We start from the raw sequence: 19,236 nt of genomic DNA, 5'->3' as shown, positions 1-19,236 counted from the left end.
CCAGTCTGTCCAGCCTGTTACATTCCAGACACATCAACACCAGTCTGTCCGGCCTGTTATAATCCAGACACCAGTCTGTCCAGCCTGTTATATTCCAGACACATCAACACCAGTCTGTCCAGCCTGTTATATTCCAGACACATCAACACCAGTCTGTCCAGCCTGTTATAATCCAGACACCAGTCTGTCCAGCCTGTTATATTCCAGACACATCAACACCAGTCTGTCCAGCCTGTTACATTCCAGACACATCAACACCAGTCTGTCCAGCCTGTTATAATCCAGACACCAGTCTGTCCAGCCTGTTATATTCCAGACACATCAACACCAGTCTGTCCGGCCTGTTATATTCCAGACACATCAACACCAGTCTGTCCAGCCTGTTACATTCCAGACACATCAACACCAGTCTGTCCGGCCTGTTATATTCCAGACACATCAACACCAGTCTGTCCGGCCTGTTATATTCCAGACACATCAACACCAGTCTGTCCAGCCTGTTATATTCCAGACACATCAACACCAGTCTGTCCAGCCTGTTATAATCCAGACACCAGTCTGTCCAGCCTGTTACATTCCAGACACATCAACACCAGTCTGTCCGGCCTGTTATAATCCAGACACCAGTCTGTCCAGCCTGTTATATTCCAGACACATCAACACCAGTCTGTCCAGCCTGTTACATTCCAGACACATCAACACCAGTCTGTCCGGCCTGTTATAATCCAGACACCAGTCTGTCCAGCCTGTTATATTCCAGACACATCAACACCAGTCTGTCCGGCCTGTTATAATCCAGACACCAGTCTGTCCAGCCTGTTATATTCCAGACACATCAACACCAGTCTGTCCAGCCTGTTACATTCCAGACACATCAACACCAGTCTGTCCAGCCTGTTACATTCCAGACACATCAACACCAGTCTGTCCAGCCTGTTATATTCCAGACACATCAACACCAGTCTGTCCAGCCTGTTATAATCCAGACACCAGTCTGTCCAGCCTGTTACATTCCAGACACATCAACACCAGTCTGTCCGGCCTGTTATAATCCAGACACCAGTCTGTCCAGCCTGTTATATTCCAGACACATCAACACCAGTCTGTCCAGCCTGTTACATTCCAGACACATCAACACCAGTCTGCCCAGCCTGTTATATTCCAGACACAAAACACCAGTCTGTCCAGCCTGTTATATTCCAGACACAAAACACGTCTGTCCGGCCTGTTGTATTCCAGACACAAAACACCAGTCTGTCCAGCCTGTTATATTCCAGACACAAAACACCAGTCTGTCCAGCCTGTTATATTCCAGACACAAAACACCAGTCTGTCCAGCCTGTTATATTCCAGACACAAAACACCAGTCTGTCCGGCCTGTTATATTCCAGACACATCAACACCAGTCTGCCCAGCCTGTTATATTCCAGACACAAAACACCAGTCTGTCCAGCCTGTTATATTCCAGACACAAAACACCAGTCTGTCCAGCCTGTTATATTCCAGACACAAAACACCAGTCTGTCCAGCCTGTTATATTCCAGACACAAAACACCAGTCTGTCCAGCCTGTTATATTCCAGACACTAAACACCAGTCTGTCCAGCCTGTTATATTCCAGACACAAAACACCAGTCTGTCCAGCCTGTTATATTCCAGACACATCAACACCAGTCTGCCCAGCCTGTTATATTCCAGACACAAAACACCAGTCTGTCCAGCCTGTTATATTCCAGACACAAAACACCAGTCTGTCCAGCCTGTTACATTCCAGACACATCAACACCAGTCTGTCCGGCCTGTTATATTCCAGACACCAGTCTGTCCAGCCTGTTATATTCCAGACACAAAACACCAGTCTGTCCAGCCTGTTACATTCCAGACACATCAACACCAGTCTGTCCAGCCTGTTACATTCCAGACACATCAACACCAGTCTGTCCAGCCTGTTACATTCCAGACACATCAACACCAGTCTGTCCAGCCTGTTATATTCCAGACACAAAACACCAGTCTGTCCAGCCTGTTATATTCCAGACACATCAACACCAGTCTGCCCAGCCTGTTATATTACAGACACAAAACACCAGTCTGTCCAGCCTGTTATATTCCAGACACAAAACACCAGTCTGTCCAGCCTGTTACATTCCAGACACATCAACACCAGTCTGTCCGGCCTGTTATATTCCAGACACCAGTCTGTCCAGCCTGTTATATTCCAGACACAAAACACCAGTCTGTCCAGCCTGTTATATTCCAGACACATCAACACCAGTCTGCCCAGCCTGTTATATTCCAGACACAAAACACCAGTCTGTCCAGCCTGTTATATTCCAGACACAAAACACCAGTCTGTCCAGCCTGTTACATTCCAGACACATCAACACCAGTCTGTCCGGCCTGTTATATTCCAGACACCAGTCTGTCCAGCCTGTTATATTCCAGACACAAAACACCAGTCTGTCCAGCCTGTTATATTCCAGACACATCAACACCAGTCTGTCCAGCCTGTTATATTCCAGACACATCAACACCAGTCTGCCCAGCCTGTTATATTCCAGACACAAAACACCAGTCTGTCCAGCCTGTTACATTCCAGACACATCAACACCAGTCTGTCCGGCCTGTTATATTCCAGACACCAGTCTGTCCAGCCTGTTATATTCCAGACACAAAACACCAGTCTGTCCAGCCTGTTACATTCCAGACACATCAACACCAGTCTGTCCGGCCTGTTATATTCCAGACACCAGTCTGTCCAGCCTGTTATATTCCAGACACAAAACACCAGTCTGTCCAGCCTGTTATATTCCAGACACAAAACACCAGTCTGTCCAGCCTGTTATATTCCAGACACAAAACACCAGTCTGTCCAGCCTGTTATATTCCAGACACAAAACACCAGTCTGTCCGGCCTGTTATAATCCAGACACCAGTCTGTCCAGCCTGTTACATTCCAGACACATCAACACCAGTCTGTCCAGCCTGTTACATTCCAGACACATCAACACCAGTCTGTCCGGCCTGTTATAATCCAGACACATCAACACCAGTCTGTCCAGCCTGTTACATTCCAGACACAAAACACCAGTCTGTCCAGCCTGTTACATTCCAGACACATCAACACCAGTCTGTCCGGCCTGTTATAATCCAGACACATCAACACCAGTCTGTCCAGCCTGTTATATTCCAGACACATCAACACCAGTCTGTCCAGCCTGTTATATTCCAGACACAAAACACCAGTCTGTCCGGCCTGTTATAATCCAGACACCAGTCTGTCCAGCCTGTTATATTCCAGACACATCAACACCAGTCTGCCTGGTCTAGTTTTGATACTCTGAAGAATAAAATACCAATCAAGAGTAAAAAGGTCAACTCCCACTGACCCTACAAGCTTGGTAAAGTCCTGACTCATTGGCTCATTCCCCTCGTTTTCAAGTGTCTCCCGTGATTCACTTGTCTGGTATCTCAGGCTTGTAAAAGGGGAGGTTAGCTTCCTTGTCAATATGTGTATATATATATATATATATATATATATATATATATATATATATATATATATATATATATATATATATATATATATAATATACACCCCTTCAAATGAGTGGATTCGGCTATTTCAGCCACACCCTTTGCTGACAGGTGTATAAAATCGAGCACACAGCCATGCAATCTTCATAGAAAAACATTGGCAGGAAAATGGCCCGTACTGAAGAGCTCAGTGACCTTCAACGTGATAGGATGCCACCTTTCCAACAAGTCAGTTCGTCAAATTTCTGCCCTGGTCAACTGTAAGTGCTGTTATTGTGACTTGGAAATGTCTAGGAGCAACAACGGCTCAGCCACAAAGTGGTAGGCCACACAAGCTCACAGAACAGGCCCACTGAGTGCTGAAGCGCGTAGTTTGTCGTCAGTTGCAACACTCACTACCAAGATCCAAACTGCCTCTGGAAGAAACTTCTGCACAATAATTGTTCGTCGGGAGCTTCATGAAATGGGTTTCCATGGCCAAGCAGCCGCACACAAGCCTAAGATCACCATTCGCAATGCCAAGTGTCGGCTGGAGTGGTATTAAGCTCACCGCCATTGGACTCTGGAGCAGTGGAAACGCGTTCTCTGGGGTGATGAATCACGTTTCACCACCTGGCAGTCCGACGGACGAATCTGGGTTTGGCGGATGCTAGGGGAACGCTACCTGCCTCAATGCAGAGTAGCAACTGTAAAGTTTGGTGGAGGAGGAATAATGGTCTGGGGTTGTTTTTCATGGTTTGGGCCCCCTTCCAGTGAAGGGAAATCTTAACGCTACAGCATACAATTACATTCTAGACTATTCTGTGCTTCCAACTTTGTGGCAACAGTTTGGGGAAGGCCCTTTCCTGTTTCAGCATGACAACGCCCCCGTGCACAAAGCGAGGTCCATACAGAAATGGTTTGTTGAGATCGGTGAGGAAGAACTTGACTGGCCTGCAAAGAGTCCTGACCTCAACCCCATCGAACACCTTTGGGATGAATTGGAACACCGACTGCGAGCCAGACATAACCGCCCAACATCAGTGCCCGATCTCACTAATGCTCTTGTGGCTGAATGGAAGCAAGTCCCCGCAGCAATGTTCCAACATCTAGTGGAAAGCCTTCCCAGAAGAGTGGAGGCTGTTATAGCAGCAATGTTCCAACATCTAGTGGAAAGCCTTTCCAGAAGAGTGGAGGCTGTTATAGCAGCAAAGGGGGGGGACCAACTCCATATTAATGTCCATGATTTTGGAATGAGATGTTCAAGTGTCCACATATTTTATTATGTGTAAACTGTATTATTATTTATTTATTCTGGTCATGCAGTGTATTAGTGAAACCAAAGTGATGTAGCATTAAATCAAATAGCCTTGTACAAACACCAAAACATTTCAAATGTTCAAATCAAAAGGCTATTCAGAACCCCTGGACAGCAAAAAAATATATATATATATTTTACCTTTATTTAACTAGGCAAGTCAGTTAAGAACAAATTCTTATTTTCAATGACAGCCTAGGAACAGTGGGTTTACTGCCTTGTTCAGGGGCAGAACGACAGATTTGTACCTTGTCAGCTCGGGGATTCGAACTTGCAACCTTTACGGTTACAAGCCCAACCCTCTAACCACTAGGCTACCCTCCCGCCCATAATAAACTAAAGAACTGATCATTGTGAACGAGAACAGAATGACTGCTAATGCTTGATAAATGCTGCTAATGCTTGATTATTTCATAAATTAAATAATTCAATAGGTACAAAACTATTAATGTGTTCAAATCAAAAGGCCTGATTTAACATGGCATCAATTACAAAGCCACATTCCGAGTCCCTGTTGTCGACACATTCAGAGATCAAAAGATGGTTTAGTATTTAGCTTAACACAATCATGAGAAAACAGAAATCCACTTAATAAAATAACAAAAATACTTCCGTTTTCAAAGATGCAGCCAACTATGCAATACTCCTGATCATTTCAAAAGGAGAAGAAAAAGGACGAACTGACTAGACCGGGAACGAGCATGTAAACGCGGGCGGTGTAGTCAGCATGTTAGCCTACATTTTGAACACCACCGCAGAAGCTTTGCTATTTGGCATCTTCCCAATTAAGTAGACAAATTTGATTGGACCCTAGTTCTCTTCATGTAGCCAATCAGTTGCAGCCCACCTCTTCCAATGTTTTGTGGGAAAGTTGAATATTAACATCCTGGCATTTAAAACCATACTCAATTTTTTTTCTTCTTCCCATTACTCAAAACGGCCTAATATTTAGGATGCAAGAATGGGTATTCAGGACACGGCCTGTATCTTTCTGAAAGGGGTCACGGCTCAGGACTCAAATTGAAAACCTGCCTTTCAGGAGAGCTTCAGCAAGCTTGGAGAACTGTGTTCTTTGGTAAAAGAAGATGAGATTACTATACACGTTTGAACATCATGTACTAATATATATATATATTAGTACATGATGTTCAAACGTGGCATCAGGCAACATTTTCTGAGTGACAGAGAGAGTTAAACATGAGGAGCCATGTTGAGAAGGCATCACTTACTATAGATTACAGGCCGTGTTGACTGTCTATTTTACTAGGGGCCATCACCACTCATAGTGTCTTACTATAGATTACAGGCCGTGTTGACTGTCTATTTTACTAGGGGCCATCACCACTCATAGTGTCTTACTATAGATTACAGGCCGTGTTGACTGTCTATTTTACTAGGGGCCATCACCACTCATAGTGTCTTACTATAGATTACAGGCCGTGTTGACTGTCTATTTTACTAGGGGCCATCACCACTCATAGTGTCTTACTATAGATTACAGGCCGTGTTGACTGTCTATTTTACTAGGGGCCATCACCACTCATAGTGTCTTACTATAGATTACAGGCCGTGTTGACTGTCTATTTTACTAGGGGCCATCACCACTCATAGTGTCTTACTATAGATTACAGGCTGTGTTGACTGTCTATTTTACTAGGGGCCATCACCACTCATAGTGTCTTACTATAGATTACAGGCCGTGTTGACTGTCTATTTTACTAGGGGCCATCACCACTCATAGTGTCTTACTATAGATTACAGGCCGTGTTGACTGTCTATTTTACTAGGGGCCATCACCACTCATAGTGTCTTACTATAGATTACAGGCCGTGTTGACTGTCTATTTTACTAGGGGCCATCACCACTCATAGTGTCTTACTATAGATTACAGGCCGTGTTGACTGTCTATTTTACTAGGGGCCATCACCACTCATAGTGTCTTACTATAGATTACAGGCCGTGTTGACTGTCTATTTTACTAGGGGCCATCACCACTCATAGTGTCTTACTATAGATTACAGGCCGTGTTGACTGTCTATTTTACTAGGGGCCATCACCACTCATAGTGTCTTACTATAGATTACAGGCCGTGTTGACTGTCTATTTTACTAGGGGCCATCACCACTCATAGTGTCTTACTATAGATTACAGGCCGTGTTGACTGTCTATTTTACTAGGGGCCATCACCACTCATAGTGTCTTACTATAGATTACAGGCCACGTTGACTGATACCACAGTGTGCAATCACAGCAGCAAGATTTGTGACCTGTTGCCACAAGAAAAGGTCAACCAGTGAATATCAAACGCCATTGTAAATACAACCTAAACTCAGCAAAAACTGCGTCCTCTGACTGCCGTGTTTATTTTCAGCAAACTTAACATGTGTAAATATTTGTATGAACATAACAAGATTCAACAACTGAGACATAAACTGAACAAGTTCCACAGACATGTGACTAACAGAAATTGAATAATGTGTCCCTGAACAAAGGGGGGGTCAAAATCAAAAGTAACAGTCAGTATCTGATGTGGCCACCAGCTGCATTAAGTACTGCAGTGCATCTCCTCCTCATGGACTGCACCAGATCTACCAGTTCTTGCTGTGAGATGTTACCCCACTCTTCCACCAAGGCACCTGCAAGTTCCTGGAGATTTCTGGGGGGAATGGACCTCACCCTCCGATCCAACAGGTCCCAGACGTGCTCAATGGGATTGAGATCTGGGCTCTTCGCTGGCCATGGCAGAACACTGACATTCCTGTCTTGCAGGAAATCACGCACAGAACGAGCAGTATGGCTGGTGGCATTGTCATGCTGGAGAGTCATGTCAGGATGAGCCTGCAGGAAGGGTACTGCATGAGGGAGGAGGATGTCTTCCCTGTAACGCACAGCGTTGAGATTGCCTGCAATGACATCAAGCTCAGTCCGATGATGCTGTGACACACCGCCCCAGTCCATGACGGACCCTCCACCTCCAAATCGATCCCGCTCCAGAGTACAGGCCTTGTGTAATGCTCATTTCTTTGACGATAAATGCGAATCCGACCATCACCCCTGGTGAGACAAAACCGTGACTCTTCAGTGAAGAGCACTTTTTGCCAGTCCTGTCTGGTCCAGCGACGGTGGGTTTGTGCCCATAGGCGACGTTGTTGCCGGTGATGACTGGTGAGGACCTTCCTTACAACAGGCCTACAAGCCCTCAGTCCAGCCTCTCTCAGCCTATTGCGGACAGTCTGAGCAATGATGGAGGGAATGTGCGTTCCTGGTGTAACTCGGGCAGTTGTTGCCATCCTGTACCTGTCTCGCAGGTGTGATGTTCAGATGTACCGATCCTGTGCAGGTGTTACACGTGGTCTGCCACTGCGAGGACGATCAGCTGTCCATCCTGTCTCCCTGTAGCGCTGTTTTAGTTGTCTCACAGTACAGACATTGCAATTTATTGCCCTGGCCACATCTGCAGTCCTCATGCCTCCTTGCAGCATGCCTAAGGCACGTTCACGCAGATGAGCAGGGACCCTGGGCATCTTTCTTTTGGTGTTTTTCAGAGTCAGTAGAAGTTTTCATAACTGTGACCTTAATTGCTTACCTTTCCACAGGTGCATGTTCATTAATTGAATATGGTTCATTGAACAAGCATGGGAAACAGTGTTTAAACCCTTTACAATGAAGATCTGTTTAGTTATATGGATTTTTACGAATTATCTTTGAAAGACAGGGTCCTAAAAAAAGGGACGTTTCTTTTTTTGCTGAGTTTATATTTATGTTTATTTATTTTCCCTTTTTGTACTTTAACTATTTGTACATCGTTACAACACTGTATATACTTTGGCAATGTAAACATATGTTTCCCATGCCAATAAAGTTCTTTGAATTTAATTGAATTGTTGAGAGAGAGAGGGTAGTGATGTGCACCAGGATATCCTGCCTCTTCCTGTTTGCTCTTCCTGCCTCTGTTTACAAGGAGGGACAGTGTTACCTGTCTGTTTACAAGGAGGGACAGTGTTACCTGTATATTGGGGTTCTGTCTGTTTATATCAGCCTTGGAGAGATCAGGGAAGTTGTGGAGGTCAAGGAGGAAGGCCCCAGGCCCGTCTCTCTGCAGGCTGCCTCCAGTAGCCTGACTCGGGGCCCAGGGGAGGGCAGCAGGCTGCTGGGCTGACTGGGGCTCTGGTCCTCTCCGCTTCCCTGGACCCTGCTGGGCTAACAAACTGCTCTCTGCTCTGACATTATTCTAGATGGAGGGAGAGAAAGAGAGAGAGAGAGAGAGAGAGAGAGAGCAAGAGATATTTTGAATATTAGGATATTTGTGCATCAGTAACTTTCACATTCATCATTATTCATGATTCATTCAGGATTATCTGTAATCATGGCAGCATCCACATTAAATGTAGAAGTGTTTAGAAACATATTGTATTCTTATTAACAATAAAAGTGACTCCAAAATGACACAATACATTATTTACCATTTCATTTCTATTGGACACAAAATAATCTGAAACACAGCAAATACAACCAACACGTTTTGTAGTCATAGGCATGATGTAGTCTATATTTAAGGTATTTGAAACACAGAGTGAAAATAAAATATTTAAAGAATCCAAAATAAAATTATTAATGTAATCAAATCAAACTTTATTTGTCATATGCGCCGAATACAACAAGTGTAGACTATACAGTGAAATGCTTTACTTTACAAAGCCCCTTAACCAACAGTTCAGTTCAAGAAGAGTTAAGAAAATATTTACAAAATATACTAAAGTGAAAAATTATAAAAAGTAACACAATAAAATAACAATAACGAGGCTATATACAGGGGGTACCGGTACAGAGTCAATGTGGAGGCTATATACAGGGGGTACTGGTACAGAGTCAATGTGGAGGCTATATACAGGGGGTACCGGTACAGAGTCAATGTGGAGGCTATATACAGGGGGTACCGGTACAGAGTCAATGTGGAGGCTATATACAGGGGGTACCGGTACAGAGTCAATGTGGAGGCTATATACAGGGGGTATCGGTACAGAGTCAATGTGGAGGCTATATACAGGGTGTTACGGTACAGAGTCAATGTGGAGGCTATATACAGGGGGTATCGGTACAGAGTCAATGTGGAGGCTATATACAGGGTGTTACGGTACAGAGTCAATGTGGAGGCTATATACAGGGGGTACCGGTACAGAGTCAATGTGGAGGCTATATACAGGGGGTACCGGTACAGAGTCAATGTGGAGGCTATATACAGGGGGTACCGGTACAGAGTCAATGTGGAGGCTATATACAGGGGGTACCGGTACAGAGTCAATGTGGAGGCTATATACAGGGGGTACCGGTACAGAGTCAATGTGGAGGCTATATACAGGGGGGTACCGGTACAGAGTCAATGTGGAGGCTATATACAGGGGGTACCGGTACAGAGTCAATGTGGAGGCTATATACAGGGGGTACCGGTACAGAGTCAATGTGGAGGCTATATACAGGTGGTACCGGTACAGAGTCAATGTGGAGGTTATATACAGGGTGTTACGGTACAGAGTCAATGTGGAGGCTATATACAGGGGGTACCGGTACAGAGTCAATGTGGAGGCTATATACAGGGGGTACCGGTACAGAGTCAGTGTGGAGGCTATATACAGGGGGTACCGGTACAGAGTCAATGTGGAGGCTATATACAGGGGGTATCGGTACAGAGTCAATGTGGAGGCTATATACAGGGTGTTACGGTACAGAGTCAATGTGGAGGCTATATACAGGGGGTATCGGTACAGAGTCAATGTGGAGGCTATATACAGGGTGTTACGGTACAGAGTCAATGTGGAGGCTATATACAGGGGGTACCGGTACAGAGTCAATGTGGAGGCTATATACAGGGGGTACCGGTACAGAGTCAATGTGGAGGCTATATACAGGGGGTACCGGTACAGAGTCAATGTGGAGGCTATATACAGGGGGTACCGGTACAGAGTCAATGTGGAGGCTATATACAGGGGGTACCGGTACAGAGTCAATGTGGAGGCTATATACAGGGGGGTACCGGTACAGAGTCAATGTGGAGGCTATATACAGGGGGTACCGGTACAGAGTCAATGTGGAGGCTATATACAGGGGGTACCGGTACAGAGTCAATGTGGAGGCTATATACAGGGGGTACTGGTACAGAGTCAATGTGGAGGCTATATACAGGGGGTATCGGTACAGAGTCAATGTGGAGGCTATATACAGGGTGTTACGGTACAGAGTCAATGTGGAGGCTATATACAGGGGGTACCGGTACAGAGTCAATGTGGAGGCTATATACAGGGGGCACCGGTACAGAGTCAATGTGGAGACTATATGCAGGGGGTACCGGTACAGAGTCAATGTGGAGGCTATATACAGGGGGTACCGGTACAGAGTCAATGTGGAGGCTATATACAGGGGGTACCGGTACAGAGTCAATGTGGAGACTATATACAGGGGGTACTGGTACAGAGTCAATGTGGAGGCTATATACAGGGGGTACCGGTACAGAGTCAATGTGGAGGCTATATACAGGGGGTACCAGTACAGAGTCAATGTGGAGGCTATATACAGGGGCTACCGGTACAGAGTCAATGTGGAGGCTATATACAGGGGGTACCGGTACAGAGTCAATGTGGAGGCTATATACAGGGGGTACCGGTACAGAGTCAATGTGGAGGCTATATACAGGGGGTACCGGTACAGAGTCAATGTGGAGGCTATATACAGGGGGTACCGGTACAGAGTCAATGTGGAGGCTATATACAGGGGGTACCAGTACAGAGTCAATGTGGAGGCTATATACAGGGGGTACCGGTACCGAGTCAATCTGGAGGCTATATACAGGGGGTACCGGTACAGAGTCAATGTGGAGGCTATATACAGGGGGGTACCGGTACAGAGTCAATGTGGAGGCTATATACAGGGGGTACCGGTACAGAGTCAATGTGGAGGCTATATACAAGGGGTACCGGTACAGAGTCAATGTGGAGGCTATATACAGGGGGTACCGGTACAGAGTCAATGTGGAGGCTATATACAGGGGGTACTGATACAGAGTCAATGTGGAGGCTATATACAGGGGGTACCGGTATAGAGTCAATGTGGAGACTATATACAGGTGGTACCGGTACAGAGTCAATGTGGAGGCTATATACAGGGGGTACCGGTACAGAGTCAATGTGGAGGCTATATACAGGAGGTACCAGTACAGAGTCAATGTGGAGGCTATATACAGGGTGTTACGGTACAGAGTCAATGTGGAGGCTATATACAGGGGGTACCGGTACAGTGTCAATGTGGAGGCTATATACAGGGGCTACCGGTACAGAGTCAATGTGGAGGCTATATACAGGGGGTACCGGTACAGAGTCAATGTGGAGGCTATATACAGGGGGTACTGGTACAGAGTCAATGTGGAGGCTATATACAGGGGGTACCGGTACAGAGTCAATGTGGAGGCTATATACAGGGGGTACCGGTACAGAGTCAATGTGGAGGCTATATACAGGGGGTACCGGTACAGAGTCAATGTGGAGGCTATATACAGGGGCTACCGGTACAGAGTCAGTGTGCAGGGGTACAGGCTAGTAGAGGTAATCTGTACATGTAGGTGGGGGCGAAGTGACTATGCATAGTGTGCCAGGACATAATCATTGTGTGCTAGGATTATGGGATCAAATATTTAACTTTTTACTACTTTAATACACAAGTGAATTTGGCCCAATACTTTTGGTCCCCTAAAATGGGGTAACTATGTACAACAAGTGCTGCAATTTCTAAACGGTTCACCCGATATGGATAGAAATACCCTCAAATGAAAGCTGACAGTCTGCACTTTAACCTTACAGTCATTGTATCATTTCAAATCCAAAGTGCTGGAATACAGAGCCAAAACAACAAGAGAAATGTCACCGTCCCCAATATTTTTAGAGCTGACTGTATTTACTTAGGGCAGTCAGTTTAACCTTCCTAAAACCAAACAGAGAGAACCATATCGCTTATTCTCAGTTGTCCTTTAATTTCTGTGCCTGTTTGATGGATGGGGGTCAGTCTGTACCTCTACACCCCCCGTGGAGACCAGGGCCTGTATGAAGTGTCTCAGAGTAGAAGTTCTGATCTAAGATCATTTCTGACATTTTAGATCAGAATGAATAAGATTATGTATAAAACAGATCCTCTGAAACGCTTTGCCTCCCCCTTTAGATTTATCTTTACCACTATAGAGGGAAAGCCGCACACTCTAAGAGATCAGATGCAAAAATGTAATAACCAACATTTCGACAGCGAAGCTGTCTACCCTGATGAAGACAGCTTTGGTTATTACATTTTTACATCTGATCTCTTAGAGTGTGCGGCTTTCCCTTATTTTCGAGTGTTCTACTCCGCTAGCCAGCACCTCGCCTTTATAGGTGTGCGTTTCTTTTTTCTAGAAAGACCCCACTATAGAGGACCACTTAGCTACATCAGATTGATCACTCTCCCCAAGCTAGGCCCACCTCTTTTCTCACAACATATGAGCTAGAGCCCACAGGGCCAGTACCTGTGGCAGGGCTATTCCCAACCTGTTCTCTATCCTAGTCCTGTCCTGTTTTATTTCATGGTTATTTGATGGCTTAATTTCTGTCCAAAATACTATGGCCCTGCTCTGTCCACACTAATTAGAGTTGGTGGTTTCTACTGGAAGTGGATCTGGTACACTCCACAGAGCTGGGCTTTACGGAAGAGTGGCCAGAAAAAAAAGCTATTGCTTAAAGAAAAAAATAAGCAAACACGTTTGATGTTCGCCACAAGGCATGTGGGAGACTCCCCAAACATATGGAAGACGGTACTCTGGTCAGATGAGACTACAATTGAGCTTTTTGGCCATTAAGGAAAAAGCTACGTCTGGCGTAAACCCAACACCTCTCATCACCCCGAGAACACCATTCCCACAGTGAAGCATGGTGGTGGCAGCATCATGCAGTGGGGATGATTTTCATCGGCAGGGACTGGGAAACTGGTCAGAATTGAAGGAATGATGGATAGCGCTAAATACAGGGAAATTCTTGGGGGAAACTTGTTTCAGTCTTCTAGCGATTTGAGACTGGGACAGAGGTTCACCTTCCAGCAGGACAATGACCCTAAGCATACTGCTAAAGCAACACTCGAGTGGTTTAAGAGGAAACATTTAAGTGTCTTGGAATGGCCTAGTCAAAGTCCAGACCTCAATCCAATTGAGAATCTGTGGTATGACTTAAAGATTTCTGTACACCAGCGGAACCCATCCAACTTGAAGGAGCTGGAGCAGTTTTGTCTTGAAGAATGGGCAAAAATCCCAGTGGCTAGATGTGCCAATGTAACCGATGTGAAATGGCTAGTTAGTTAGCGGTGGTGCGCGCTAATAGCCTTTCAATCGGGTGACGTCACTCGCTCTGCGACCTGAAGTGGTTGTTCCCCTTGCTCTGCAAGGGCCGCGGATTTTGTGGCGCGATGGGTAACGATGCTTCGTAGGGGTCTCAGTTGTTGATGAGGTTCAAGCCCAGGTTGGGACGAGGAGAGGGACGGAAGCTATACTGTTACATTGATGCTGTTGACCCGGATCACTGGTTGCTGCGGAAAAAGGAGGAGGTCAAAAGGGGGGCGAGGAGAAGGACGGAAGCTATACTGTTACACCAAGCTTATAGAGACATATCCCAAGAGACTTGCAGCTGTAATTGCTGAAAAAGGTGGTTCTATAAAGTATTAACGTTTGGGGGTGAATAGTTATGCACGCTCAAGTTCTGTTTTTTTGTCTTATTTCTTGTTTGTTTCACAATAAAAAATATTTAGCATCTTCAAAGTGGTAGGCATGTTGTGTAAATCAAATGATACAAACCCCCCAAAAAATACATATTTTAATTCCAGGTTGTAAGGCAACAAAATAGGAAGAATGCCAAGGGGGGTGAATACTTTCGCAAGGCACTGTACCTCATACTTTATGGAAAATCAAGTCAGAAATGTTAGTGGAAATTACTAATTTTAGAAGCCTTTTTTAAACCTTAAACACTTAAAGTTTGCATGTCCACCTGTGTAGGAAAATTGTAATCAAGAAAGGAGTGATCAAATTAAGACCCAACATCTGTACTAATATGGTATTTTCAAAGATATTTATATACAGTACCAGTCAAAAATGTGGACACACCATATGGAATTATGTAGTAACCCCCCCCCCCCTCCCCAAAAAATTCAAACAAATCAAAATAAATGTTATATTTGAGATTCTTCAAAGTAGCCGCCCTCTGTCCTGTGTACTGTGGCTATTTTAGATGTGCAGCTCGAACCATACAACTAGAATGACTGATTTTAGAATGGATATAATTCTCAATTCTAGAACAGGGTCAGGTCCATTGGTGAAGATCAGTTCAGGTGATTCTGATGGTGAGGAGTCCTAAATATGTCTACGGTAGTAATAATAATAATAATAATACTAACCTGGTTATAACAGGTGGAGAGAAGGGTCAGGCTGAAGAAACAGACACATTTCCAGTCATCATAGGGGATTAAATGTGATGGATTTCAGTTAAAATGGGGGAGACAAAAAGAGAGGTTTTATTTTGCCTGTAAAGCTGCGGTATAACAGTGGTTTATAATAAAGGCAGCAGCAGTGTAAGTGTGGGAGAGAGATAGCTTTCCAACAGAAGGGCTCCATCAAAGGTGACTATAAAAGTCATGTGAAGCCAGAAAGCCATCAGAAGCAGAGTGTTCCTTGCGGCTACAGGCCGGGATGGGATGTGGTGGGAATGGCGGGTACCTCAGGGCGCTGACCTGACCTCGCTCCCCATCCATCCCCAAAGAGGAAACTAGGGTGACTGGGATGAGGCTGTGATGACAGAGTAGTACCCCTGCAGCTAAGGCATGGAACCCCCCCAGCTATGATGAAGGTGAATGGACGATGACCCCGTGACCCCTCTCTCCATCTTCCATTTCACCTCTTACTTCCAGCCTCTCCCAGGGGAGACTATTGTGTGTGTGTGTGTGTGTGTGTGTGTGTGTGTGTGTGTGTGTGTGTGTGTGTGTGTGTGTGTGTGTGTGTGTGTCTACCATTCCATCTCTTACTCCCAGCCTCTCCCAGGGGAGACTATTGTGTGAGTGTGTGTCTACCATTTCATCTCTTACTCCCAGCCTCTCCCAGGGGAGACTAGTGTGTGTGTGTGTGTGTGTGTGTGTGTGTCTACCATTTCACCTCTTACTCCCAGCCTCTCCCAGGGGAGACTAGTGTGTATGTGTGTGTGTGTGTGTGTGTGTGTGTGTGTGTGTGTGTGTGTGTGTGTCTACCATTTCATCTCTTACTCCCAGCCTCTCCCAGGGGAGACTATTGTGTGTGTGTGTGTGTGTGTGTGTGTGTGTGTGTGTGTGTGTGTGTGTGTGTGTGTGTGTGTGTGTGTGTGTGTGTGTGTGTCTACCATTCCACCTCTTACTCCTAGCCTCTCCCGGTGGGCTGAGGCTCCATGAATGGACTGATAGACTGTCTCTTATACTGTATATCAGGGGTACTCAAGTGCTATTTGAGAAGGTCTGGTCCCACACATTTCCTAGGTGGCAAAGATCTGGAAGGATAATGTAATTTACCGCTGTAGTAACAAACCCTCACCTCGCAACCCATGCGACCTCAAAATGTTCAAACGCCTCTTGTCGGCAGAGTGAAAATCCAGCCGTTTTCAAAGATAATTTCCCACAATTCTGCGTATTCTTCCATGTCTTATGTGTGTTTATATTGATACCAGGGTTCGAAGCCCGAACAAGTTAAACATTTTTTTTTTGATATACAGTAGAAGTCAAAAGTGTCAAAACTACTCTTGATTTTATTTTGACTATTTTCTACATTGAAGAATAATAGTGAAGACATCAACACTATGAAATAACACATATTATTCTACGATGTAGAAAATAGTCAAAACAAATAAAGAAAAACCCTTGAATGAGTCGTTGTGTTTTAAAACATTTAACTGGTAACTGGATAGATATTATTTTGGGACTCGTGGTCCGTATTTATCCCCCTTCTGGGTCTGGATCCGACCAGCCAGTTGATTTTGGGGGCTGTATATCACCAAGGACTCAGAATGACCCTCTGTGAACGTGTTCATCCATACTATATCACGTCTGTTATCCAACTCTGTGGTCATTTAAATAGAATGTGTTACAGAAGCATTTCCCGGAAAGGACTGTGGATCCCATAGAATACAAGTTACAGGCTTATTCCCCATTTTTTTTGATATTGAGCCCTAACCCCAGAAATCAATAGCTTAAAAGACTCCCTGCAATTTATACTGCACTGCAGGTTCCTGGTAGAATAGAAAAAATAAACAGCACTTACCTCTGCAATCACTGTATACTGCTGATCCTGGCTCAAAGTTAAATTCCCTTGGTGCGACGGGCTGCTCCGTAACACCGTGATATGTAAAGTAAGAAGTAAAAGTCCTAAAAGCAACAACAGTTCTACCGCCAATCGAACCATCTTTTTCACCCGACCCGTCTTGGGTCTCTGCGGTGTGACAGCGGATCCGCCGCCTACTCCTCCCGCTGCAGACGCTCCACGCTCCGGATCCGCTGCGGGCCGGGAGTCACAACACCACTTCGGAGCCACTTCGAGGTTCAGAAGGACACTTTTAAAGGGAAAGGGAGGGGGGGGGGGGGGGGGGGAATAGGACGTAGAATAGAGTATTCCAGAAAAATAAAATCTGTCAAAAGTTTGTGTTTGGGATCAGGTGGTTATGTTAGGTTGATATTTTTGTTTATTATGAATTACATCCGACCAGCCTCGGTGGAGAGCGTTCTTCAAATGTGCCAAAAAAGTGAATCCAGATTCGATGTGTAAAAAGGATAACATTAAACCAAAGTTAAAGGTTCATTCAGCAAGGTTTCCTTTGGTATCCCCTTGAACTATGCTCCTTCTATGTTGGCATGGATCTCCAAGGTTAATTATACAAATGCTGCCAGGGCGACTGTATAACACTACCCATGGGGAAAGTAATTAAATAAAAGCGGGACAAAAAAAAAATTGCGCACAATTTTGCATGTTATAGTAATGTAGGCTATTGCTTGTTGCACTCCAGGTGGAGTCCTCTACACGATCAAGAAACGTGTAGCCCAGTTTCAGACCAGTGTTTCCCCCCACTGCATTCTCCACTGTTTACACCAATACTTTGGCTCAGCTTTAGAATCAAACCTTCTCGTTCCTTTCTCTCTCTCTCTCTCTGTCTCTCTCTCTCTCTCTGTCTCTCTCTCTCTCTCTCTCTCTCTCTCTCTCTCTCTCTCTCTCTCTTCTCTCTCTCTGTCTCTCTCTCTCTCTCTCTCTCTCTGTCTCTCTCTGTCTCTCTCTCTCTCTCTCTCTCTCTCTCTCTCTGTCTCTCTCTGTCTCTCTCTCTCTCTCTCTCTGTCTCTCTCTGTCTCTCTCTCTCTCTCTCTCTCTCTCTCTCTCTCTGTCTGTCTCTGTCTCTGTCTCTCTCTCTCTCTCTCTCGCTCTGTCTCTCTCGCTCTGTCTCTCTCTCTCTCTCTCTGTCTCTGTCTCTTTCTCTCTCTCTCTCTCTCTCTCTCTCTCTCTCTCTCTCTCTCTCTCTGTCTCTCTCTCTCACTCTCTCTCATCTATGGTATGCAGCACTCCTTTGTTTTGATAGTTTGGACACAAATGATCACTTATGCATTACATAGGCTATCCTCTAATCCAAAAATTGTCATTTTGAATTTGCGCAGAGAATGAACTTGCTGGTGTGGTTACCATTCGTACACCATCCAACCGCCAAGAAGTGGACCCCCCCCCCAAAAAAGTATCCTTTTTAGTTTGAATAGTTCTCGTTTTCAACCACGACCATTATCCATCCATTAGTCGCGAATATAGGCTGAGCTGGGCTGAGTTCTGCGCAGCATAAAACCAGCAGCTATCCAATCTAAGCTCCAAGTGCGTCCCGTTCCTTCACCGTGTCCCAAATGGTGTAAACCGCGGTCAGTCCCCACTCCGATACTATGGGCTATACAGGCTGTTTTCTCTCGCAGCGCGCTGCCAGTGTTTTTTATACGCCCCTCTGCTGGTTTGCTGTCAACTCCCCCCTTTCTCTCCCTTCAGCGCCCGGGTTATGTCAAGTTGACGTCGAAAGTATATGTATTTTTTGGTATTTTTATCTAAACCTGAACTATTTTCCTAACCTTAACTTAATTCTCTTAACCTGTTACGTTAATTCTCCTAACCTGTTACGTTAATTCTCCTAACCTGTTACGTTAATTCTCCTAACCTGTTACGTTAATTATCTCAACCTGTTACGTTAATTCTCTCAACCTGTTACGTTAATTATCTCAACCTGTTACGTTAATTCTCCTAACCTGTTACGTTAATTATCTCAACCTGTTACGTTAATTCTCTCAACCTGTTACGTTAATTATCTCAACCTGTTA

At 45.0% G+C, this 19,236-nt stretch overlaps 1 protein-coding gene across 1 annotated transcript in view; it reads right to left on the bottom strand.

Annotated features, from left to right (window-relative positions):
• The window catches only part of LOC106589976 (isthmin-1), a 52,956-nt gene extending 34,743 nt beyond the window's left edge, over window positions 1-18,213 (bottom strand). Inside the window, exons 1-2 of the mRNA XM_045710223.2 lie at window positions 17,165-18,213; window positions 8,840-9,064 (exon numbers count right to left, since the gene is read on the bottom strand). Of these exons, the coding sequence (XP_045566179.1) occupies window positions 8,840-9,064; window positions 17,165-17,305 (366 nt within the window). The 5' untranslated portion in view covers window positions 17,306-18,213. The remainder of the gene's footprint in view (window positions 1-8,839; window positions 9,065-17,164) is intronic.
• Window positions 18,214-19,236: the final 1,023 nt, after the last annotated feature.

The sequence above is a fragment of the Salmo salar genome, chromosome 28, assembly GCF_965601325.2.
Source record: "Salmo salar chromosome 28, fSalSal1, whole genome shotgun sequence".
Lineage (NCBI taxonomy): Eukaryota > Metazoa > Chordata > Actinopteri > Salmoniformes > Salmonidae > Salmo > Salmo salar.
The sequence above is the reverse complement of the archived record's forward strand: the minus strand, read 5'-3'. Positions and strand labels throughout refer to the sequence as shown.